Source organism: Nestor notabilis, unplaced genomic scaffold (assembly GCF_000696875.1).
Source record: "Nestor notabilis isolate BGI_N333 unplaced genomic scaffold, ASM69687v1 scaffold6633, whole genome shotgun sequence".
Classification (NCBI taxonomy): domain Eukaryota; kingdom Metazoa; phylum Chordata; class Aves; order Psittaciformes; family Psittacidae; genus Nestor; species Nestor notabilis.
The window spans coordinates 24312-49444 of NW_009921391.1; the positions used below are offsets into that span (position 1 = coordinate 24312).

A 25133-nucleotide genomic window follows, 5' to 3' on the forward strand; every position below is an offset into this window, starting at 1 on the left:
TGGAAAGTCTTACTCTTCACTTATTCTTGTTTGTAATGTTTCTGGGTTCTTTTGTGTTCCTTCTTTGCACATGCTTCTGATAGATAGAATGTCTTAATTCATGTGCTGCATACCTTCAGTTTTGCATCAGTGTTGCTCAGTCTGAGTCTCAGCTTTAAACAATCCTCCAAGTTTGAAAATATTTGTCAATATGGAAATAATATTTGAGTACTGGCAAAACAAATGGAAAAATTATACTTGAAAGCTGTTTCGTAAAAAAATGACACCTCCTTTCCATTGTCTGTAGTTGGTGAGGGGTTTTCTGATGCTGTGAGTGTATTAGTGATGGATGATTGCCTGGATCTCTGTATATTTTTGTGTTTCCAAATGGCTACCTCTCCTCTGTTGTATTAGGTACAGATACTGGTGACAGTAATCTGATGCACTCTTAGTTCAAAGTGTTTCATAGCAACAACATGAATAAAAAGTTTCTGAAATGCTGGAAGAGAAGTAAGAATTTACCAGGCCAAGGTTAGGTATCAGCCTGGGTTGCACAGCAATGTTCTGTAAACCAGACACCTGAAAGTGTTCTTCCATGTGCTTTTTTTGAGAAACTTTAGTTTCGTAAGGGACATTTGTAACAGATGCAAGTAATTTTCCTATTCCTTAGTTTCAGTCTTCAATTGCTGCTTGAAAATTGAAATAAACTTCAATTTTACATGAGAATTGCAGTTCTGACATACTGCTTCCCTTGTTCGTGGAAGTAACCAGACTTCGGTGCTAGGACAAGGCATCCAGAAAGCAAGTAGCAAAATACTTGTGAGCAAAGAAGCCGAACTATTTTCCTTGGAAAGTGCTTTCACCAAAGATGTGAACAGTTAAAACAATTAAATAAATGCTTGATAGGACATAACCTTCAGCATTCTGACTAAACACACAATCTCTGTGTAATTCAGTCCCATAGCTGTGTTAGCACTGTATACAGTGACACTAGCAGTTGGGCAAGGGACTCATGGCAGCAAAATGTCATTTTCTTACAGTAACTCATTGATAAAAACACTGCTGTTCTAACAAACAATTTTTAAGAGCACAGTAGGGCAGAGTTTACCCTTCAAAGCTATTGAGCTTAAAGGCAGATACAGCATTAAAACTTTATTTTTAGCTTTTTGTGGCTAACATGTTTTAATGCATGCCCATTTCTTAACTTTTTTTTTGTTGTTGTTGTTTTAAGTTTAGGAAACCATTTGATAAATATAGCAAATGCATGGGGGAATTTATCTGTTTTGTTCTTACAGTAACAAAACCTTGTAGGAGAGCAGATTTTCTTGCATCAAAAAAAGCTGCAACTATTGATCAAGATCACAAGTTTAGATGCAAGTTCTTGGACTGTTCAAAATCCTTCCGCAAAGCCAAGTTATTGCATTATCACATGAAATACTTTCATGGAGTGGAGAAGGCTGCAGAATCACAGCAGAACCCTGTAAAAAGAAATATTCAAACCAGAGCTTCTTTGGCTTCTGAAAAAGCTAATCAAGAAAGGTCAAAAAGAGGACGGACCACGGCTGGGTCATTGTGTAAGTATGTTGCTGATCTCTTCCTTTTTTTGAACAGCAGCAGCAGGCAGGAAAGCAGGAAAGAGCAGAAATTTGGGGCTGAAGGAGTCTCTTTAGGGCTCCATCTTAGCATCTTTGTGGAGAAGCAGCATAATACCTAAAAATGTGGTTTAGAGTAGATAAAGCTGAAGACGTTCCCTCATCTAGAAATACAGCTTATGTTCTATAATGAACCAACTATGCAGTTTCTCTTATTTCTTTGTAACAACTCACTTGAGTATTAAACCCCTGTTCTTTTTTTTTTTTTTCACAACTAGAATTCCCTGACTTTAACACCATCCCCCCTCGGCTTGACGCGTATCTAAATACACTGTTCAAAGTGTTTTGTCCTTTTCTGTTATTAAGGAAATGGTCTGAGTAACTCCAGTTCTCTCCTATTCTTACTTAGTCTTCACATTTCATGGTCTGACTTGAAGAATATACTTGACTAGAAATCCAATACCAGTTTCTGCAGTATTTACCATTCTCATTGCTGGACCTGTGGGGGAAGAAAGTCCTAGTATTAAACAAATGTAATTGCGACAGCTGTACTTGCAAAAGATCCTCACACAGCTCATGGGTAGTGGAAATGGATAAAAACTTGTTAGGGAAAAAATCAGTGCTTAAGATCTACCTGCTTTGCAGTGTTCAGAATCATGCTAACTTGTTTCACCATCTCATTCTCTGAAGTGCTTTCTTCCTGGTGTCTTGTATAACATCAGAGTGGCAGTCCAGGTCTAGAGCTTCAGGGTGGTGTTGATAACCTATCCAGACTTTGTTCTTGTGGACTGACTTGTCTTTGTACTGCAGGTCCATAAAAATTGTCATCTCTTGTCTTCTAATTGAGCCTGTTTTATAAAATCCAGCTTTCTCTTTGCTCAGTTCCCTGGTGGGTTTTGTCTTTGCTTTTGATGTTTCATTAATATTCTGTTCAAGAATTTCAAAGTCTTGCAAGTTCACTGTGCTACAGGTCACTACAGCAGAACATATCTAGATTTGCTTTGCTTTGCTTCATATCTGCTTTTCCTAATGTGTTCGGCAAATGTTTTCTCATTTGAGGTGCTACTGCTTGTTCCTAACAAGATAAGTATAACTTAACCCACTACTACTACATGTAAACTTCTAGACCCCAGCTACATCTGTAACTTCAGCAAGGCAAAGGCATTAAATTTGACTAGGTAGAGGAAGACTGTTCTTCACATGCTTTAGGATGGGCCAGCTTGGTGTGTATTATGCTTTGCATGCAGCATAGATGGAACTGAAGGGCTGCTCTGACAAACACATGTGAGATGACCGCTTTGAGGACTGGCTGCTAACAACTGCACAGTGGTCAAATGGGCTTCTTTCATGTTGTGCTTTTCCATAGACTTCTGTTCTGCTTTGTGTAACTGCATTATTATTTTGGTTTGAGAAGTTGTTGTTCTGTGATTGTCTTGAATGAACTGATGAGCCTTTCATTTATCCATTCCCCCAAGTGCGCCCTGGTTTGATGTCATCATCTTGGCTGCACTGGCAGGTAATTCTTGATAGTGTTGAGTTGTAACCTTATTTAAGCACCCACATCTTTCATTCCTTGCTTGTGGATAGATGCGTTTAACCTGGATTGTTTTGATGATGTGCTTCATAGCATCTCCCTGTAAATAGCCCTTGGGTTGTGCTGGCTGTTGAACAGTGGAAGGTGGACTGTAAAGTTCTCAAGTCCCCTTCACTATCAAAGCCTGCTAGTGGAACTACAATGAGGTTTTCCTCATCAAGAAAAAGTACTGTATTTATGTATCAGTCATATGTCTGAATGCCATTAACTTCTCAGTTCCTCTGAATGTTATTGTGGGGGTACCGCACATTCTGAAGTAGAGTTAATGGAGTTTATGAGCTCAGGCTGTTGCATTTTGTGTTCTGTTCTCCTGTATTTTTGGAACCATCTCTTCTATTCTTAATGGCATCTATGTATAGGAAGACAGCCTGCTGAGCAAGGCTTTCTCCATGTCTACAGAACACTTACATGTCACTTGTTGAAAAGGCTTTTCAGATATATTGCCTAGTGAGAGTGGAGGCTTTTGAATACATCATCTGGTATGGTACATCTTTACAGTGTTTGTGAGCAAAAATTCTTCTGCTCAAAGTGAATATATTTAAAACATTTTACCTTTTGGTACAAATTTCCTGTTCTTATACTTCAGTATATTAGATAAATTGTAATGCTTGAGGAAAGGTGGCAGTTTCTAACAGGTAGAACTTTAGAAATGATGAGTGTTTTTATTCCATAAGCCTGGGGATAGTCTTGATTTAGAAGCTTTATCATGCTTAAGTCCTTATCTCATAAGTTTTGTTTTGGAGTTGTGGGGCTCCTTGCTGTTTCTGCTACACATTAAATAAATAAATGGTGGGGGTGAACTGCTGGCTGGATTTAAAGTGATTACACTTACTGTTCCTGCAGTTCTAGGGGATGATGTAATTCAGAACAGTAGCAGAACCTTTTTCTTGTAGTGCTTAAAATCAATGCGTAGAAAAGAAGATGGATGTACAGTTCTTCTGAAATCTGAAAGTCAACTTCAGCCTGGAGAAGAAAAGGCTCTGGGGAGACCTTGTAACGGTCTTCCAGTAACTAAAGGGGCCAACAAGAAAGCTGGAGAGGAACTTTATACAAGGGCAGGTAGTGACAGAACAAGGTGAATGTCTTTAAACTGACAGAAGGGAGATTGAGATGAGCTCTTAGGCAGAAATTCCTCCCTGTGAGGGTGCTGAGGCGCTGGCACAGGGCGCCCAGAGAAGCTGTGGCTGCCCCATCCCTGGCAGTGTTCAAGGCCAGGTTGGACACAGGGGCTTGGAGCAACCTGCTCTAGTGGAAGGTGTCCCTGCCCGTGGCAGGGGGTTGAACTAGGTCCCTTTCTGCCCTAACCAATGACTGAGTGCTTGCAGAGCTGACACACCTCACATCAGACCTTGGAGAGGCTTTCTAATTCATAGGTACTGATGATTTGTCAGGAAATTCTGACCCCAGCAGCTGTGAACAAGTAGGGGAGTTGGTACGTGTGTGCAAGGAAATGCCACCAAAATCTTCACTGAGCTGGCTGGTGCTCTTAGTAACCACGTAGTAGTGCTAGTTCCGTGACTTTAAAAATGCTATGGTTTTGGTATGTGGATATCTAACAACAGCCTCAGTCTGGCAAGTTGCTGCCAGCCTTGGTTCTGCTGTTCTTTCCACGAGGAAGAAAAGTAAGCAACAGATCTGTGATTTGTAGTTCAGAGAGTGTAGAAAATCCGTCCTTACTGAGGAGTCCTTAAGAGATACTTAAAAACAAAATGGATTTTTTCAATAGGCTAAAATTTCTGAATATGACCTCATTGATAAAAAGTGCTGCCTGCTGAAAGTTGGTTACAGTATGTCATGTTCATGCGTAAGTGTCCTAATGGCAGGAATACTTGTAAAGAATAAAGGAGTCTTGTGTTACTGATGAGATCCTAACTGTGCAGGTATAAGAAGCAGGTGGGCAAACTTGCTTTGGCAACTTAAACATCTAAGATGTCCAGTTGTCAGCTGATAGCTGTTAACTTGTGAACCTCTGGCATGTCTCTTAGTGGTTTTCAGGGTGATCCTTTGGGGGGTTCCCTGTTTCCTCTGAATATTGGCTGAGGGATGCCTCTGCTGGGCAGTGGAATGTGCACGGATGACCTACAAACACAGGGTGTCTCACTGGAGTCGGTGAAGCTCTGTATTAACACCCGCTGTGTTCTGCAGAATTACTGATGATCTTTGTAGCTTATCTTGAGAAGACTGCATTTAGTTTGTGGAGGATGGCTGTGTGAAATACTTCAGCTGTAAGTCAAGATGATATGTGGTCTTTCAGTCTTAAAAATACCAGTGGATATTCTCAGCAAATGATCTCACAGCTGTGGATGGTGAATGTTGCCTAATTCACAGCACTTGGAATTCAGTTTCTGCTTCCTGTGAAAGCTGAATTATCTTCTTAACTGCAATGTCTTAAAAGATAAGGCATATTCTTGGCAAAAATCTCCTTAAAATTCAGTCTTGCAAGGCTGAAAAACCCTGATGGACACAAAATATGGTTTTGTTCTATCAAGAGTCTGCCTGTATAGATCTCAGCCCATGAGAAGCCCAGGTGCTTTTTGAAAGACTGGTGGGCTCAAGATGGCTGTGGAGTTCTACAGATGTTAATTCATGAAATTGAGTTGAGCTGTTGGGAGAAGGGGAAGGTTGTCTGGTTTGTACAGATTTTTGTGTTGTAATTTTTGGGTTCCCTGAGGTAATGTTCTATAAATAGTTTTGAAACTATGCAGAATGGTAGGTAATCAGGAAAGCTTGAAAAAGGCTTCTTTACATGACTTCTCATCCTGTACTACTGCAAACAGTTTGCATTTCAGAAAGCTTGTTAGGACTCTGGTGTTATGAAGTATCTTAATCTATTTTTTCAGCTACCATGTACCATGGGAAAAAATTTTGTTTGTCTGAAGTGATGTTCACTAATTGTGGAATTTCTAGATGAGCAAATTCTGTTATCGAAAAGTCCTACAAAAGTAGACACATATTTTAAACAAAACAAACAAAAACCCCTCTTTATGCTTATTCCTGCAAGAGGAGAAGTTAGTCCTGTTGAAAATAGAAGGCCACACACATACTGCAGTATCTTATCAAGGAGTATCTTCTAGTTTTGTTCTTGTGGACAAAACATACTACTTCCTACAGTCTTGCAGCTCTTGACGTAAATAAGAACCTAGGGAAAGGCAACCATGAGTTGCCTGACTCGATAAAAGGTGCCTTTGAGACAGTCTTGCGTGGGAATTTGGAGTTCAGTCTAATTTCTGTCTTGTGGCTGCTGTAAAGCACTGTGGCAGATGACCAGAACGTAACAAGTCAGTTACAGAAATAGTTATGGACAGCTCCTATGCTTTTTTTTTTCCCTGAGTTCTAATGCAGCATCAGAGTGAAAGGACCAGGAGCAAAGTCATCTGATGGCCTCTAGATTTCTGGATCTTGGAGTTTCTTTTGCCTGAAGAGATCCACTTGATTCTGAAAGTTCTGTAATGGCATATCTTAAGTGTGCCTTATAGCTTCAATTTGAAATGTTGGCCAGGGCAGAGCACTGGATACCATTTTTTCTCCTAAGTATGCTCTCTTGGACTCTTTTCCTTCTGTTTTCAGTCATTTTCAGGTGCTGCTCAGAATTATTTAATTAGAGGTGTCCGAGTGAAAATCCACCTGGCACGTAAGTCTTCAGTCAAGAAGGAAGTTGTCTTTCATATCCACCGAACTTCTGAGAAGCTTATGGTGATAGAATTGGATGTTCTTGCTGAAAGTCAGCAAGCTGTCACCGTGGCTGCTGGATCTCATAGACCAAGATACTTGATGTCACACTCCACAATGGCAGTGTGCTTGTCTTGTTTAGCCTATCTGTCCTATCTGCCACACAGCTTTAGCTTTTATCAGCTTCATCTCTCTTTTTCCATGTCCAGGAGTCTTTCAGTAGGAGTTCCTAGCTGTAGTTAAGCAATAGGAACTGTTTGACTTGACTTATATAGTAAATGGAATCTCACATAAAGCCATGTTTATATCTTGTGATTTTTATGAATTTTAGGTAGGGAGTCTGAATTCCTGCTTGTTTCAGTGGTATGTATTTAAAACCTGCCACTTCTTAGATGTGCCGACCTTTATACCACTTCTACATGTCTCATTACAAAGCATGCTTTTGAGAACAGGCTTTGATTCCTCTAATTAAATCAACAGGGCTCCTTTACTCATAAAGAAACTGATAATAAAATTGCCTGACCCATATCTCTACCAACCTGAACTGTTTCTCTTTCAATCATTCTTCAAAGCTTCAGTATTCCTGGAAGAGCAGAGCTTTGTGGAATGCATTTGCATCCTCTGTTTCTTTTTCTGTGGAAAAAATTCCAAACCAACAAAAGCAGTACAAGTTTTAGCCTTTACATCAGCTTTGGATTGTGAGTTGAGCAGTGTGTCTGGTGAGAAACACTCCACATGGACTAGGAGAGCTACTGCTGGTGAAGTAGACTGGCATTTTGAAAGTATTTAAAGCTTGGACTTGGTCTTTATTCTCTTTGTAGATGCTCCTCTACACATAGCCCTAAGGAGTACCCAATATAGAGGTGACAAAGTAGAAAAGAGAAGAACTTCAACTCCTGTAAGTGCATTAAATAGGCACCGACATTCTGTTAGAGAACAAACCAAGAACCACATAGTGAGATCACTGCGGAAGCCTCAAGAAAAAAGAGTTGGAAATGGTACGCTTTTTAGTTTGACCTGAGAAAGTTAAACTTGGGGAAGTCTTGGAAAAGTTTGAAACACTGTAAGGATCTGATAATATTGATAGAAAGTATTTTGTGTCCTTTCTTCTACAGAGTTTAACTTTTAATGAATGTACAGAGTAAAATGTAAGCAGTGTTTTGTCACTTTCTTTGTTGTAGTTTCAAATGAAGAATCTGTGTAGCGAATTCTATTAAGTTTTCTTGCTATATGCATTGAGATTTATTCTTCCCACTCAATGTGTAATATTTTTAAGATGTAAAAGTGCTAAAGTATTTAAGGGCATGAAAGTTCCTTGCTTATTTTTTGCTTGTTTGACATGTGTCTTAATTCTGTTAAACATTTCGTTGTCCAAAGCATTAAATACTGTGAGTAATTCTGAACTTGTTGAGGTACTTAAATGTATTAGAAAAAAGGTGTGGGGGGGGTGATCCAGTTTTTTCTTCTGTAGTTTTGGCTTTTTTATAGCACTGGACTAATTCTGGTAGTCAAAACTTACTGCTGCTAAACATCTCTGAAGAAATTTGCTTCAAGACTTTGTTCAGTGATAGAGTAAACCCTGTTTGTACTGGAATCTAGTATAGTATAGGTGGGTAACAGCCATAATGGGATGGGGTGTATGTAGGTATACATGTACATATATACAGGTAATATCTTTTCATTTATATATATTTATATTAATGTATACTTAAAAGTCTATTTATTAATAATACATAGAAAACTTTCCAGCATACTTTCAGATTTACTACATCATCACTACTTTCCTTTAGATATGTGGTGAGAATGTGAGTCACAGTGATGAGGAAAACACAAACATCTCTGCTTGGGCTTATTCTATCTGTAACAGGCAATTGTTGTTCCAAAGATAGTCTTGAGATCGCCTGCTTGCCTGTTGCTGTATTGTTCTGTTGGTCATAGGAGTCGGTCAGCACTTACCACCTCTCTTTATTCTTGGGCATCCTTTGCTGCCTTCCCTTGTAGGAAGGTCTGAATGAGATCCATCAGTGTCTCCTCCCTGGGCTGATGCAGTGGGATGTTTCTTGAGAGGATGACATGTAGAGATGAAAACACACTTTCACAGTGCTGGTGAAGGATGTGGCTGAGTACTCATCCTGGTCCTCATTACTCTCTGCCATTCAAGGAGGGCAAGAGGATTTAGGTCTCTTTATGTTTTTGCCAAAAATCCCTTTTTAAAATGTAGTTGTTTTGTGTTGAATTTTTAGGATTATATAAGGCAGTTCACCTTTCTCTTTGATCACATGAGACTGTGAGGATGCTCCTAACCTGGCCAGCCTCCTTATCTGGTCTTTTTTCAGTGAGAATTCATTAGACTTCAGAATGCTTGCAAGAAGCAATTTGAGTCAGCTTCTTCAGTGCAGAGTTTTTGGAAGGTCCCTTTTATAATACTCATTCTTTGCAGATAGATTGTTTAAGGAAACCTGCATTAGCTGTGTTGTGCAGTTAAGAAGGCAGATATACACTGAAATTTGCAAATACTTGGATTTTTCCAGATTTTTAAGACATATTAGCAAGCTCAAGGGGGAAAAGTGTGGAACAAAGTGACAATTTTTTGTCATATTTATCACAGATATGTTGATTATGACTGAAATAGCATACTCTGCTCTCAGATATCTTAAATCAAATGTTCTGACCATGCAAATCTTAATTTCCAAATGAAAAGGTGCAATATTTTCATGCCTATGTTGACTTCAGTTGTTCTCTCTGTGCCCTTCTGGAAGAATAAAATGGCGGAATATACTTGCATCCCTATGAGCAGGGAGCAGGAAATGGTGCCCAGAGGATCCTGACCACAGGAGGACTAGGAGATGAGGACAAAGGAAAGAAAGAAGTTGGAGGTTCTGTGCTGAGGCTTAAATGTGAGCCTCTTTCCCCTCCAAATGGTAATGGAGGGAGGGATGAAGCTTTTCTTTCGTGCTGCCAGTCATGTTGCCTTTGAAAGACACGTAATTGGTAGGGCAGGTTGCCAGCAGTGCCAGCAGTTGATAGTGGCTGCTGGCAATGCACAGCTTTAGCAGCCATCACTAATGACATAGCAAAGAGGAGTGCAGGTGGCAAAGTAGCAGGAGATGTTCAAGGACTAAAGATGGGGAGATACAGAGCTGAAGACTCTCACGAGGAGGCGCTCATTGCGCATCTCCTGCACGCTCACCCCAGCTGGTAGAACACGAGTGGGATTGCCAGTTTCTCAGTGAGCTGTTTGTACTAGAAGTTCTTAGCCTGAGATGGTGAATTGGGGAGTTAAATATTGGTGTGTGTGAAAGAGGTTAACATAATACACTGGTATTGCTGGTTTGCTTCATGAGTGACCATCTAGGGATCTTAAATGTGTTGTGCAAGAGAAGCTTTCCTGTAATACAGAGTGTTGTTAGGTGCTTATTCTGGTATCAATAATGAGAAATTGAAATAGGTCTCTAAATGGGATGGTGAGTGGCTTAGTCAGCTAAGCGCTCTGCGAGCACAGCTCTTTCGAGATGTAGAGCATCCTTCCCTAATAGATTTTTTGATTGCATCTATAGTCTCTGCTGAGTCAGGATCGTTTAAGGAACCATGTAAGTATCTACAAATTCTGCTGCAGAAACTTAAATCTGAAAGACAGGAGCTGTGAAAAATTCTAGGATATAGAAAGCAAGGGTTTGTGCTCATCACCGCACAGCAGGGTTGTGCTTCATGGCAAGTGCTCCGGAAGTATGCTTTGAGGATGGACTTGATTGAAGCGTATTGCTCAATCATTTAAAAATTACGGGGTTTTTTTATGCCCATAGAAGTAGGATGAAGAACAGATGATGAGAGGGTTGCAGTTAAAGCCAGCTGAACCAGTTGTTCCTCCATTTTCAATGAAAACTAAATAGTTGACTGAGGAACCATAACAGAGTTTGGAGGGTTGTTCTTGTCAGACTTCAGTCCCAATGCAGCTGAAATGTTCAGCCATAATAATTTAGAAAACAGTTATAACAAATCTCCCGTATTTCTTTATTAATAGTCTCTGAAACACGTAAGTAGTAAATGGGCATTAGTGTACAACTGAATTCTCACACACACTGTTGTACTTTTCTTATGGGACAGTCAAATTAGGACTTAAACCAGCCCATTCCAATTATGAGAGCTGGGAATTCTTACAGATAAATTTTCTTACTGTTTTTTTGCAGTGAACTGGCTCTGACTGTCCAAAGAAACCGTGGAGGTCTTTTAAGAAAATAATTAAGTAGAGTAAGTGTGTATGTATCTCAAAAATTAAGTTGGAATGTTGTCTAATTTCAGCTGTCAAAGAACATGAGAAGAACAAAGAAAGAAAACCCAAAGACTATGGAAGATCCAAGTCAAAGAAAAAGAAAAAAAAGAGAAAGAGAATGAAGCCTGGTAAAGCTCTTTTTTCTTCTGTAGGATTGTTCTGCCTGTTACTTAGTTTCATGCTCGTAAGAGTGGGCATTGCAGAGAAGACTGCTCTTAGTTCTAATATTATCTACTAGTAATCTATTAGTTCTAATATTATTAAGCAGTTAATATTGTGATATGCAAGATAATTTATTTCCTGGTTGAGCAGCATCATTAGTGCTGGATGACAGCTTGCAGTAGGGCACGTAATGACAGAGAATAAATCTAACTCTAAAATAGGTATTCAGCATTAATAACATTAAGCGTGGCTTTTCATTAGCAAATGCACCTGTATGCAAGTTGTACGTAAGTACAGAGGGTGCAGTTCACCTTAATTTGCTACCAAATACCCTGTGTACCAGATGTTCTCAGTTATGTAAGTTAGTTTTGGGGCTGCTGTAAAAGCCTCATCTAAAGTCTATACTCATGCTGTGTCCCTCTCTCATGTCTCATAGGATGCTGTTCCACCTGTCTTAATAGGGTTGTAGTAGGAACATGTCTTCACTGTTGATTTCATCTACAGAGGCTTGGGAATGCTTTCCTCGGGGCAAGCATTGCACTCTGAGGTTCATATCTGAGCCCAGGTGTTACTGGTGATTGGATTCTTCACTTCTGGAGATGGCAGTTGATTCTGGAAGATTCCTCTAGTGCTTAGAGATCAAGCATGGAAGCTTTCTCTGCCATTGATGGATGTCTAGGATCATTAATGCAGCACATTTCAAGCTGGCATGCATAATTTGTTAAACTAGAGCTCCTTATGGAGGAGTTCCTGAGATGGGAAAGAAGATATAGATTACATTTTTGTTTGCTGCAGTGAAGAAATAGGGCAAGCTGTCATGAGAGAGTAGAGCAGGAGAAGGAACCACAGGCAGACTGACTCAGGATTGTACTGAAACAAATATTTCAGTGAGGTTCTGATTACATGGTGCCCTCAAATATAACAATAATATACACAGTATAATTTGTGAATGCACAATTAATTTGCTCAGATAGTACCCACTGTTGCTGGTCCATCTACTCTTGGGTTTTAAGATGATGTTTGCCCCTTTTTTTGATGTTGCCTTGTGGTTCTTCAGTCCAGGAACTTTGAAGGTTTTCTCCAGATAACTGATTGCAGGGTGCTGCTTATAACTGCACATAGCCTTGATGTATAGACATCCAGGATGCGATGAGTGGATGCTTCACAGAGAAACTGTTCTAGGTCTTTTCTCCACATGTTCCTCGTCTGGGCTTCTCCTTTGCATTCATGCATCCTGTTCTGTAGATATACTAGGAGAATAAAAGATGCTTTCTGCTCCCTTTGTAGTCTGTGAGATGAGGGGATGTGTGTAACCCATGTGAATGATAGTGGGATATGAGGGAGAGGTGTCCAGGTAACAGTGCTTGTGTAGATGTGCCTGTAACACAAAAGCATTGTAGGCATGTTCACCCTGAAGAATAGTTAGGTTTAGCCAGCCTTTTCAGCCTCTCTCACGAACATCAGCAGTGAGGGATGGCTGAGCTGTGTACGATTTTCCTGGTTCAGACAATGACTTTCTTGCCTCTAGAAAGCTCCCAAATCTTTCAACAGTGGAAACACTCAGTGAATTATACATGCCTGCTCCATGCATGGTGCTGGTTTTTCTTCTGTCAACCTCTCTTGACCCCAGATTTCTAATAATACCACTTGTTACCATTTTTCAGACTACTCTGGCAGCGAAGAAAACACGGATGTTTCACAGGAGCTTTCTCCTGAAAAATCAGTTGTCACAAAATCTGTTTCTTCAAATAAATCATCTGCCCATACAAGCACAGTGCTACACTGCTCTGGGTCTGGGCAGCACAGAGGAAGATCAAAAAGAAACGGTAAGCTGACTCTCCTCTCTGGTTTGCTGGTTCTGTCTGTTATTACCAGTAAATGTATGAGCTGCAGCAATATCCACAAAAGCTGGTACCCGTGGTGTACATTTGGCTATTCTTACGCAGGACTGTGTGTTTCCCCTGCCTGAAGAAGTTGAACCCAGTTAGTTCATTTGCCAGAGCTTGATGTTACTGCTTTTTGCTTTGTCTTTACCTTCACAGAAACTTTAAGATTGTTGCCCTTATTTCAGAGTCGAACTCATTTTGCACCTTTTTGCAGTACCCTATTTACTCTATAGTAACAGTGGTCAGATTTCATATTTCCAGAGGCTTCAATGAAGTAATAACTCAGAGTTAAAAACAGAGGTTATGCAAGTTTTATGCAGTATGTGTGCTGTGTTTGAAACACCACTGGATGTGATTACATATAGTTGTATAGATACACTGTGATATATAGTTATAATGACTTCCTGAGCTTCATGATGATAAGCTCTTTATTATTGTCTTCATAGTACTTCCTAAACAGAGCTCATAAAAAATGTGGCTGCTGTGTTCCAGCTTTCATAGTTTTCAGTATTTACTATTTACTGTCATAAGCTGGTACAATAAAAAAGGAAAACAAGTATTTTGTTCTTTCTGTTATTAAAGCTCACAAATTTGAAGGAAATGGGAAATGTATGACAGCTTGATTATGTACAGGAACTTTAAGTTCCTTACTGATTCCTTATTGTAGAGGTAGGCTGTTGGTGACCATTTTATTTATTTTATTTTTTTTACCCAATTCTTTATTGTTTGGAATTAGGCAAAACGTAAAAATTTGACTTTAGTTAATTCCATTACACAGGGAACAGAGGAAACATTAAAAACTGCTGAAGCACAGATGATGATAATGTCTTAAAACATGTTCTGCAAGTCTCATGAGTTGTGCTTATGGAGTGTATTGACCATAGTGTGTATTGCAGTTTAGTAGCCTGGCCGTCAGTTGCTCAGAATTCTTTTGATCAGTTCATAGACATTGGAAGAGGTGAGAAGTACTGGAAATGGTTTTATTTCATCCTATTTGCAATTCTCTTACTGCTTTTTGCATCTGAAGAACTTGTACTAACAATAAAAGCAGTGCCCAGATAAACAAGATGCGGTGTAAGCAGTAGTATGACTTGTGTAGAATGGAAGTGTGGTGTGCTTAACCTGTTGCTTCCAGAGTACTTCAGGAAATAGTGTCCTATCTCAGAAGTGGAATAAAGCTTTAAAACCTGGAAATTAACTAATACATTGGGTTCTCAGCCCCTTAAATTTGAGAAGAGATGTTTCTTCAAAAGATTGAGTTTGTACCACAGACTGGTTCTTCTATTTCTGCAGTCCTGTTCTAGGCCCTAAGTGATCAAAATAGTTCTACCCAACGTAGGTGAGAGACCAGAGTCTACTTCAGAGCAACTAAAATTTTTACCTTCAACTCTCCTCCAGCTCATTAGAGTATTTTATACATAATTAAAATCCTTGTCTTCTCCCTCTGACCCTCCTGTTTTACCCCCAAGGAATACATTGCATTAGTATTACTGAGATGAGCATCTCAATTTAGCATGCTGTTCAGTACAAGATTGTCTTGGCAGTTTTATTCAATCCACTTAAAGCATTAAGTACTGTGGGAGCATTCTTAAAGAATACCTGCACTGCCCCTGAACTGATAAATGTGTCCTCAACAGGAGACTAAACGAACATAATCATTTCTGAAGCAGGATTAAATTCTGTCTTGGACTCTGAATGTTTCTGTAATGGAGTCATTACTTTGTGAGATTGAATGGTTCATAACACAGAACCCCCTTATCTCTTTTTGGGAGCTCTACACTTTAGAGTATGAAGTCACAATTCTAACAAATTACGGGAATTAGTGTGAATCCTGTTTTAATTTATAAATGGGGTTTTATTTATAAATGGGATTTTATTACACTTACTCGTCTTAAGAGACTTTGTGTCTTTGGTTTGAGGCACTGTGTGTTGAGAGTACAATTTTAGTGACAGAAGCTGTTAAGTTGGAATATTTTGAAGGAACTATAAATGAGAATATAAAACTTTATTATATATAATAGTAACTTCAGTATTACAGTTCATCATATAATGTAGTAACATTGCAATGTTCCTTAAATTAGATGGTGAACTGGTGCTTTTAGAAATGTATGTCTGTATACTCAGGGTGAAATCGTGACTCTTACTTGACCTTTTTGTAATTACTTGGGATTTTATCTAACTTCTTTTTTTGTCCAGAGGATGACACCCTGAGTGAGTCATCCCTGGATAGCTTGCTGTGGAGCGATGATGACTGCAGTCAGGATGTTGATGTCACCACGAATCCTGATGAAGAAGTTGAAGAAAGTGATTCTGAGATTGTTCGCTGTGTTTGTGAAGTAAAAGAAGAAAATGACTTTATGATTCAGGTATGACGTGGAGGGTGAATTCCCCTTTTGGTGAACACTGGAGAAGGTGTCAGTGGAAAAATCTGCGTAGATACAGTCTGTACATGAAATAAACTGGTTTTGTCCTCTGAAATCATAAATTTTTCTAAGGTAACCTGTCAGGTTGAGCAGCTGCTATGATAAGTAGAGGACTTTGCTTTTTGATACAGTGTGGGTTTTTTAATTGAAGGAAAGTGGGGGAAGAGGGACAATTCTATACAAGTCATTAACAGTTGCCTTGTCACTTGTGGATTTGCATTTTTCCACAAATGCAGGGCAAAAAATACCTTGTGCATTAGTAGGAAAGGGTGCAGTGATGGGCAGTGGTCAAAACTAAATACCATCTGAGTGCAGACAAGGAAAAGGAGCCTGACAGTTGGGAATAAAGGAGGTGGCTGCCCTCTGAGGAGATGGATCAATGTAAAACAAGCTGTAGTATAATTTTCTGGCAGAAGTAGGCTCAGCACTAGTTTATGATTGCAGATTGCAGAGAGCTGTCAGCTAGCTGAGGACATAGTCTATGGATAGCTTTCACGTAAGGTTTCGTGGGCTGCTTCTGAGATGGGTTTTCTGGGTTGAACTAGTTTGGGGTTTTTTTGAGGGTATTACGAAGTTTTAAACACTTTAGCTGTGTTATAAAATTGTCTGGGAGAGCAGGTTATTCTGTCTGGAAAAGAGATGCAGGTCAGCAGCGTGGTAAGTACCTGCATTCATTGTGGGGATTGAAGCAATAGGAAGTGGGGAGCAAGGAGCTGGTAACAAGATTAAGGGGCAGAGGCGGGGGGATAGGCAGATAGTTTGCTTAAGGTGCCAAATGCTGTGTTCCCCCACACCTTCCTGTCAGCCTGTGGTTTTTGGGGGAAATGTTTTAAACAGTGTGGTCTTCTGTTGATGTAGAAATGCCTGAGTTAGCTAGTTGAGTATAGAGCTTTAATACAAAGCGAAGATGCTATAGAATTGTGATGAGGGGAACTTATTTTCAGCTTTTCAGAGGTGTAGTGCTGAGATTGACACTTCCCTTTGACTTTATAGAGTGAGAATCCTGTGTAGCTGTCATAACTTTATAAGAAGGAAAGATTTCTCCCCTATTTCCTACTCAGACTTTAATTTGACACTTGGAAACTTGAATTTGGAAGCGTCTGTACTAAAGAACTTGCTTTTAGACTTCTCCTCTCTTCCTGAAAATATGTAATTTTGCTCAGTGTATGGGCTTGTAGAGAATTCTGGGGCTGGATTTGGCAGCCTCGGAGGTGATGGATGTGAATGAACTTGGGATATTTTTGTTCTGGAAGATGAAAACGTGTTTAAATACATGCCCATTGGGTTTGGTTATTTCTTTTGCACTTCAATTTAGCTGTTACTGCACAACTCTGCATGCTTTTCCTCTTCAGATTTTGTATTTGGCTTGCTTTGAATCTCCCTACTACTGCTTGGGCAGGGGGTAGCTCCTATGTAGCATGTGTCCAGAGCAGTAGCTTGGCCAACCAGGCTGCGAAGTGGGACATGCAGATAAAAGGAAGGACCTGTGCCCTGATGGGCTGGATATTTAAATATCAATTGAGTAAAATAAAAACAGTTGGGATGCTTCATTAGAGTTCTGGGCAAATTTGCCTGGAAAATCACAGTGTAGCTCTGTGCCATATGGCAGGATTATAGGATGCGAGTGCAACTAGGTGCAGGAGCTCCCTTCTTATTTTTAGCATGCAGTCTCTTTTTCTTAATGTTTCCTTTCTTTTAGAACACAGGTTTTTTTCTGGCTACTACTGAGCACCTTTGTGAAAGGTGATGGTCTTTCAGCCTTTTTTGAAAACAAGTTAGCTGCTTTAGGACTCTCTACCCATTTTGTAAGGCAAAACATTGTTAGTCCCGTCTTACAGAAATCTGTTTTCTCTCTGACCTGATACAGTCCCTGTTCCCAGCACTTGTATTTCCTCCACACTTAGACCACTAATTTAATACAGTGATGTATTCAAAAACTAGTGGTCCCTTTCTGTCCCTCCTAGCTTGAGGAAAGACCGCAGATAAGAGCAGTGTTACTGAAAGTGGTATAAGTGATGTTCAGCACAGATTAGATGTTGATCAAGTTGGCATCTTTATAGGTCAGTGAAGAGCAGCATCTGAGATTGCTGCAGTTGCTGTTTGTGTTTGGTTTAGCTCATTCTGAAAACTTTGCCAATATTGACAAGATTTCTGCATTAAGCTTTTGGCTTATGCTCCAAGAAGCAAAGGTTATGTTCTGTTGTCTCAACTGCTTATGAAAATAGTAATTCTGAATGACACCACAGTTTCAAATCAAAATTGACTTGAATATTCTTCTGTGGAGTTTCATCCCATGTTTCAGTGCTCTCTAGGCTACAGTTGAAGTTCTACCTGCCTGTGAAAGGGGGGAAAGTGACTGAAACAGAACATGTGGATATAGTTTTTCCTGCTCAAAACCAGCATGGCTTTAAGTACAGTGATTGCATTTTAAATAGCAAAACTGTGCTAAAAAAGTAGAGCCAAATTATATTCAGTCCCGGCCAATGATTGCCCATGTTTGAAAGGATGTCCGAACTTTTTGGAGCTTGTGCAACTGCATCTCCACTTAGGTCTTTTTATGTTAGACCTGCCTTTGAAATAGGTAGGATGTTAGAGATACAAGTATCAGTAAAAGGTTATATTGGCTAGTCTGGTGTGACATAAATATCCCTTCAGTTTTATAATGGAATGTGATTCACTGTTTGAAGGGGAAACCTTTTAAAATTGCGAATACTTGATATATTTTGCTAAAGTAAGCTTGATTGCATACTGTTTTCTGTCCTGATTATGTGTGAAAGATTTTCATCTCCAAAGGGAATATTTTTTCAGGTTCTCTGCTTCTACTTTGTAATTGTTGTTATTTTCCAGAAATCCGTGTGAAAAATGTGTGGGAAGGGTTTGAATTTTATTGTACTCTGATTCTTCAATGTATTTGCTTGTAGCTGGAGAAGGGGGGTTGGTATTAATATGTTTTTTTTGTCTTAAAATGTGTGGGTGATGTATCTGTTACTTAAGGTAATCTTACTGAGCTCCTGTGGGCTTCATTTCTGTTGATGTGCACTTCTTGACTTTAAACAGTGTGAAGAGTGCCTGTGCTGGCAGCACGGAGTCTGTATGGGTTTACTGGAAGATAATGTACCTGAGAAATATACCTGCTATATTTGCCAAGATCCTCCAGGTACAGAACTTTAAGGTTACAGAGCTTTCCTTTATGTGCAGTAACTTTATTAGTTTATACACATATTGCAAAGACTAAACTTCTTTTCTTCTTGCTCCCCTAGCTGTGCCTGTCATTCTAGGTAATAGAGTTGAGTTATAGATACAGAAAGTTTAATTTATGTGAATGTGCATGAGTCAATATTGTGGAATTGCAGCTGGTCAGGAATAGAAGTGAATGTTTTAACTGTGGTGACCATCTGTCACATATTTGCCAGTAATAAGGATTGTACTGTCTGGCTGTGGAAAACGAATTTAGAAGCACTCAGGAAACTTAAGCAAAAACTCCCCATGGGCACATCCTGTGGGATGTGAATGCAGCTTTCCTCCAACAAGGCCAGGCTTATGAGTTCTGTAAGTCAGCAAGAGGCTCCTTGGCTCTCAGCAGCTGTGGCTCTTGCCTGTCTGACTGCATTACTTGTATTTACCCTGGGTAATGCAGTCAGAGTTGATTAAGCAATGCAGTCTCTACTCTTAACTACATATTTTAAAATGTCTTAGTCCATCTAACACAACAGGTATAATTACAGTTGTGGGGATCTTTTCTGACTTCCTACTCAATGAGTTATAAAGCTTTGCTGAATGTGGGTACAGGTGAGGTCCAGGCTTGAGTCCATGTTCATTAATGATGAGAAAATGGGATCTCTGTGCCTAATCACAAGACATTTGAAGACATTTTCAGTTTATATTCATGTTTGCATTGTCATCTCTGCTTTTTTTTGGCTGTTTAAAACTACCAACTCTTCTGTAGCTTAACTCATTGATTTGTGTAGCTTGTATTCTCATAGCAAGGAAGACATGCTATGCTTACATGTTTGTGTGTTTGCAGTTTAGGAAGCATCTCAAGCTCCACTGTTTCCTGCTAATACCATTTTGTTTGGCTTTTTAAGTTATTTTTACTGATGCGCTTATCACATTTAACAGTTTAATTTCAGATGCTGTTGATAATCCAAACTCTTAAACTAGAATTTGCATTATTAATAGCCCAGTTTAGGCAAGTTCTCCATCAGAACCTCATCATTGATTCCTTTAAAATTTACTTGTAAATGACTGTGCTAACGCATGTATGATGCTTAAAAACGAGACCACTGGGAAGGGGATGTTCACTGCCTTTTGCTGCATTTTCTGTCTGCAGAGAGCTCTATTCAGACTGTAGCTTTAGTTATAACCATGGTTACTAGACACTGATACCCTGCTAAAAATACACTTTTTTCTGTGCATCAGCTGCAATTACCTGTTGTGGTTGTCCTGATGGAATCTGGGATCTGAATGCTTCTACAGCTGGGCAGATATTTTTGACTGAGGTTACCTCACTTCCCACTTTACAAGTTTTTCATGTCTTCAGGGTTTTGTCTGCTATGACAGGATCTTTATTGGTACTATTGGTAAGAACAAATAAACTGTTGCAAGACTGGAGGTAATCATCAGAATTACTACTGTTAATGTTAACATAGTTAATGCTTCATTTTAACACACCCATTACTGTTGCTTTAGGTCAGAGGTCCAGCTTAAAGTACTGGTATGAGAAGGAGTGGTTAAGTAATGGTCACATGCATGGCTTAGCGTTTTTGGAAGAAAATTACTCCCACCAGAATGCCAAGAAGATAGTAGCCACTCACCAACTTCTTGGCGATGTACAGAGAGTGATAGAAGTACTGCATGGACTGCAGCTGAAGATGAGCATATTACAGTAAGCAGTGTTTAAGTATCAGTTGGCGTGTTCTCAATGTGAATTAGATTTCAAATAGTAGAAAAATAACTGGAAATTCAGGCTTATTTTTGTGCTTATTTGTGGCTATATAACAAAATAGTTTGAATTGTTAAACATGGTCTTGGAAAAGGACTTGTCTGCTTAAAAACTGTTTGTGTTAAGGAGTGTGAATTGACTTGTATATAGAAGGGTTAGGAAAGTATGAAGGGAAGAGGGAGAAAACTAGTATCAGCAGCTTCTCCTAAAGCACCTAAGTAGATGTAAGTAACAAGAATAAGTGTATAACCTATGGCAGCATTATTATCTCTTGCCTTCTCCATTCCAGTAATTCTGAATCAAAGCTTCTCCAGCAGAAAGCAGATCTCTTTGTTCAGCATAATGTGTTGTTCTGTTGTAATGGAAGAGCAGTTGCACCTTCAGCCTAATGCAAAGATTATTACAAATATATATGAAAAAAATAACACATTCTGCAAGGATTGCAGAAACTGAGTTTTCTGCATCTTTTCCTGTTTAAAGTCGTGGGTTCTGACAACTGTAAACATTTTTTTCTAACTCCAGCAGTTTTAAATTGATTGAATTCCATATTTATGTTATTGATAAATTGCACAGCAGCAGCTATTTGGAAAGCAAAGCTTTTAGTGCTTCCAGTGTTCTTCAGAACCTTTCCCCTTACATTTAACCTGTGGTGATGCAGTAGGGTCACTGGCAGTACTTGAAACACTTAAACAGAGGAATAATGCTTAAAGTAAGAGTAGCAATTTTAACATAAGGTTTTGCTTTTCCATTATGGTGTCCTTTAGTCAGATCTGTAGGTTCTCATTCCTCTTGGAAAGGATAGTTTATGTCGTCACTTTGACGTTTAAATTCAGGTAGTTAACTTTTTTTAATGTTTGAACAGAAATAAAGAACATCCTGACCTGAAGCTTTGGTGCCATCCATGGAAGCACATCACGGTGGATGAGAAAATTCATACAAAACACATCATTCACATTGAGGAAAACTGTTGCAAAGAGGAGACAGCAAGTTATAGAACTTGGAATGGGACAGTTGAGAAACCCTCAACCATTCCTTCTGTGGAGGAATCGTACATTACGAGTGAACACTGTTACCAGAAGCCTCGGGCCTATTACCCTGCGATAGAGCAGAGGTTGGTTGTGGAAACAAGAGGTTCAGCCATGGATGATGGAGTAAACAGAATAAGGGAAAATGGGGATGATGCCCTGTCAGAGCGATTTGGCTGGAATCTGGACCGAGAAATATGCAAGATGGAAAACGAATCCAAACACAATTACTCTAAGGTATTTGTATTAAAATAACCCTCTCTACATAGAAGACGTGTTGCCTGGCAAAGTGAAAACCTCAACACTTCTTAATAGTGTTTAGCTTATTTATTTGTGTATAACTTTTTTCTATACTGTTAAATATAAGTGAAAGTTACAAATTAAAATGGAGGCCTCTGGGAAATACCAGCCTCCCTTTTTTAGATGCAAAGGTTGTTTAGTTTTTATTTCATGCATATGTAAGGTGTAGTTTATGCTCTTTTTAACTTCTCTATCAGATCACTTGAGATTGCAGCGTGTTTCCCAGAAAGACACATACTTCAGTTCTTCAATCTTTTAGGAGCATTTTTCTAAATCCTGTTGTATTTCAGCAGAATGATGACAAAAGTAAGGGGGTAGAATCAACACTGCTGACAGTGTAGTCAAGTTTTATAAGGGGTGGCGACGTGTTTTTTCCATATGCTCTGATGAAAGCTGTATTAGAATTGAGATTACATTCCTTCAGGAAAAATCCCTTCTGACTGCAAAATCCATTTGCTCTTTAGTTGGTTACTGTCATGTTACAAATGGCTTTAGTGTTCCCAAGGATGCACAGATGAAGGGCAGTATCTTCCAGCTGGACTTTGGCAGGGAGCAGCTACATGGAAAACCAGATGCCTGTGAACTGCAAAAAATAGGTCTTAGTAAAATACATGTAAAAATATGTCTGTATTTAGATCCATTTGCCCAAACAGCTGTAACATTTGTGTGTGATCTCTTCTCTGTGTCTCTGTCCTCCATTAGCCTAAGATTAGTTGAGCAATTAGCTTGAGTAACCATAAGGACCCAGACAGGCTGGTTCCCTGCTTGTGTTTCACAGTAACAAATATTAATGTGTGTGTTCCTGCTAGGTGAGAGAGTCTGTCTCTAAGAAGGTCTCTCCAGAGGAAGCGATTGAAATGAAATTGCTGGAAAAAGACAAAGAAGGAGTTGTGAACTCACAGCTGCAGTGGCAGCTGAATCTTTTAGCTCATGTGGAATCTCTGCAAGATGAAGTCATACACAGGATGGATTTCATTGAGAAGGAGCTAGATGGTGGGTAACCCTTTTCTATTTCAGACATTAACTGTGATTCACTGCTCATTCAAAACATATTAACCTGAGTTTTACTTCTGCAGACCTACAAAGAGGTGAGCATTGCTATGTCAGATTCCTGCATTTACTAAGAGAGAACAAACATGCTGATGGGGGGGATTTTAAAAGAAGTATCAAATTAAAATTAAAACCGAGCAGAATTTTACAGAAAAAAGTCATACTGCAATGTGGCCCGAGTTGACTTCTGGTCAGTTGTATTTCTGGTTCTTGTTTCCCACTGAGAAGCTTTAGATCAGGAATTCGTTTTCTTTGTGTGGTAGTCAGTTCTTTTCTACTCTTAGATCTCATCCCCATTTTCTGTTATCCACTTCTTTCTGTCTCTGCCCATTGTAGTCTAGCAAAGTTCTTTCATTGGCATAGTCCTATCCTTTTAGGATCTTCAGTTGCATCTAATGCTGATCTGAAAGGTAATCTCATGGTATAAGCTTCCTGTGCCACAGTGTCCTTGCTCTGGAATTGATCCATATCCGAGGAAGTTCAGCACCGGATTTCACAATATCTAGTCTTGAGTTTTCTTTCCCTGCTTTCTCTTAGGAACATCACAAACCCCCCTCTGAATTATTTGTCGTGTATCAAAGCCTATTTGCAAAGATTGGTGTGAGGAGCTGGGTTTTCTGAAATACCATGTTAAAGCTATTGCCCACTGCTCTTCACAGGAGATGTAATGAATTCCTGCTTTGTGACTTCAGGTTCACTGAGCACTGGAATAGTGACAGTTTTGGTTTTGTTTGCAGTTTTGGAGAGCTGGCTGGATTACACAGGAGAGCTGGAACCACCAGAACCACTGGCTCGACTCCCTCAGCTCAAACGTTGCATAAAGCAGCTCATAACGGACCTAGGCAAAGTGCAACAGATTGCACTCTGCTGCTCAACATGAGACTAGAAGATGTTGGAGACTGTTACTGAGTGCGAAGTTGGAGCATCTGATGTGAACAGCTCTGTATATTTAAATGAAATGAGCATGCTGGTTGCATGAGATGCAGATTGACTTCAGGGATTTGTGAAGAAGCGCTGTTCAAAGAACAGCAAAAAGGTTATTTCGGGTTTATTTGGCCATTGTAACGATACAGAAGAGGTCATGCTGTTGTCTTCAGAGGTTGGGTGTTGGTTGGTAAATCATACTTAAATTCTCACTCCTTTACAAGTTGCTCAGTTAAACGGTAGACTCTTTCATAATTGAATTGACTAAAAATTGTGCCACTGAAGAACAGAGTTCTAAGAGCCAAAAATGTTTAGTTGACAGAGGTTGTAAATAACTTTGCATAGTTTAAGTGACTTGTGTCATGTTTTATTCCTTCTGGTTTATGCATTATAGCACACAGTATTTAATCATTAGGAAATGTTATAACAGTTTTCAGACTTAGTAGGTATGAATGTCCAGCTCTTAACTGTAAAGTGTTACGTGGAGGTTTGCAAGTAACAGTGGCCTAAACCCCACTTCTATTACGTTAAATAATGTAGCAGAAGGTCACAGGTGGATTGCACTTACTTTCAGAATAAATGATTGTTTTCCATATTTATCCTGTCACTATCACATGACTTGGTACTGGGGAGAAACCTATGAACATTGTGTTGATGTGCATTCTCGAGCTCTTAACCATGGCCATTCTGTGCCTCCTGAAGCAGTGCAGTGGGACACCCTGGTTGTGGCAGGACGAAATACTGCCCTGGAAAGGCGCGCTCGGCGTTCCAGGCTTAGCAGGGTCTGTGGTGGATGTTGTGTGTTTTTCTACCCGTGTGTTAATAATTTGCCATTCCGGTTATATTTTGAAATGTGGACTTTTTTCAATCCTCTGAACGTGTTCATTGTAAAGACTCTACTCTGAATGTGTGGTTTTGGGAATCAGTTTATTTTCTATTGTGTAAATAAAGCCTCGAGATCTATGCATGAGGTACTGTCCTCGCAGGCAGTGAGTGGGTTATTACCTTACACGGTGTATGTTCACAGAGTCCCTTTTTATACCTTAAGTTTGAATTTTCTGGTTTGTGTTCCTTTGTGAGAGCAAGGTGAAAATGCTGCTTCTGTTCGAGTCACGTTATACCTATGAAACGTTGGTGTATTGTAAGTATTGTAAAAGTCTTTCAGCTGCAGATCGTAGCTCCATAAATAATGGCTGTGACTTTAGTTTCCCTTCCCAAATGTTGCTGAGGTAAGTTCACTGTGGAATGTGGGAAAGCTGTTTTAGCAGAGAGAGGGTGTCCTAAAAAAGCTGGATTTGTTACCTTGATTTTCATGTG

At 39.5% G+C, this 25133-nt stretch overlaps 1 protein-coding gene across 1 annotated transcript in view; it reads left to right on the forward strand.

The window, feature by feature from the left end:
- Window positions 1-24100, forward strand: part of PHF20 (PHD finger protein 20) — a 37755-nt gene extending 13655 nt beyond the window's left edge. The window contains exons 9-17 of the mRNA XM_010011128.1: window positions 1275-1553; window positions 11134-11232; window positions 12931-13092; window positions 15349-15518; window positions 18633-18732; window positions 20265-20460; window positions 21380-21779; window positions 22652-22835; window positions 23630-24100. Of these exons, the coding sequence (XP_010009430.1) occupies window positions 1275-1553; window positions 11134-11232; window positions 12931-13092; window positions 15349-15518; window positions 18633-18732; window positions 20265-20460; window positions 21380-21779; window positions 22652-22835; window positions 23630-23772 (1733 nt within the window). The 3' untranslated portion in view covers window positions 23773-24100. The remainder of the gene's footprint in view (window positions 1-1274; window positions 1554-11133; window positions 11233-12930; window positions 13093-15348; window positions 15519-18632; window positions 18733-20264; window positions 20461-21379; window positions 21780-22651; window positions 22836-23629) is intronic.
- Window positions 24101-25133: the final 1033 nt, after the last annotated feature.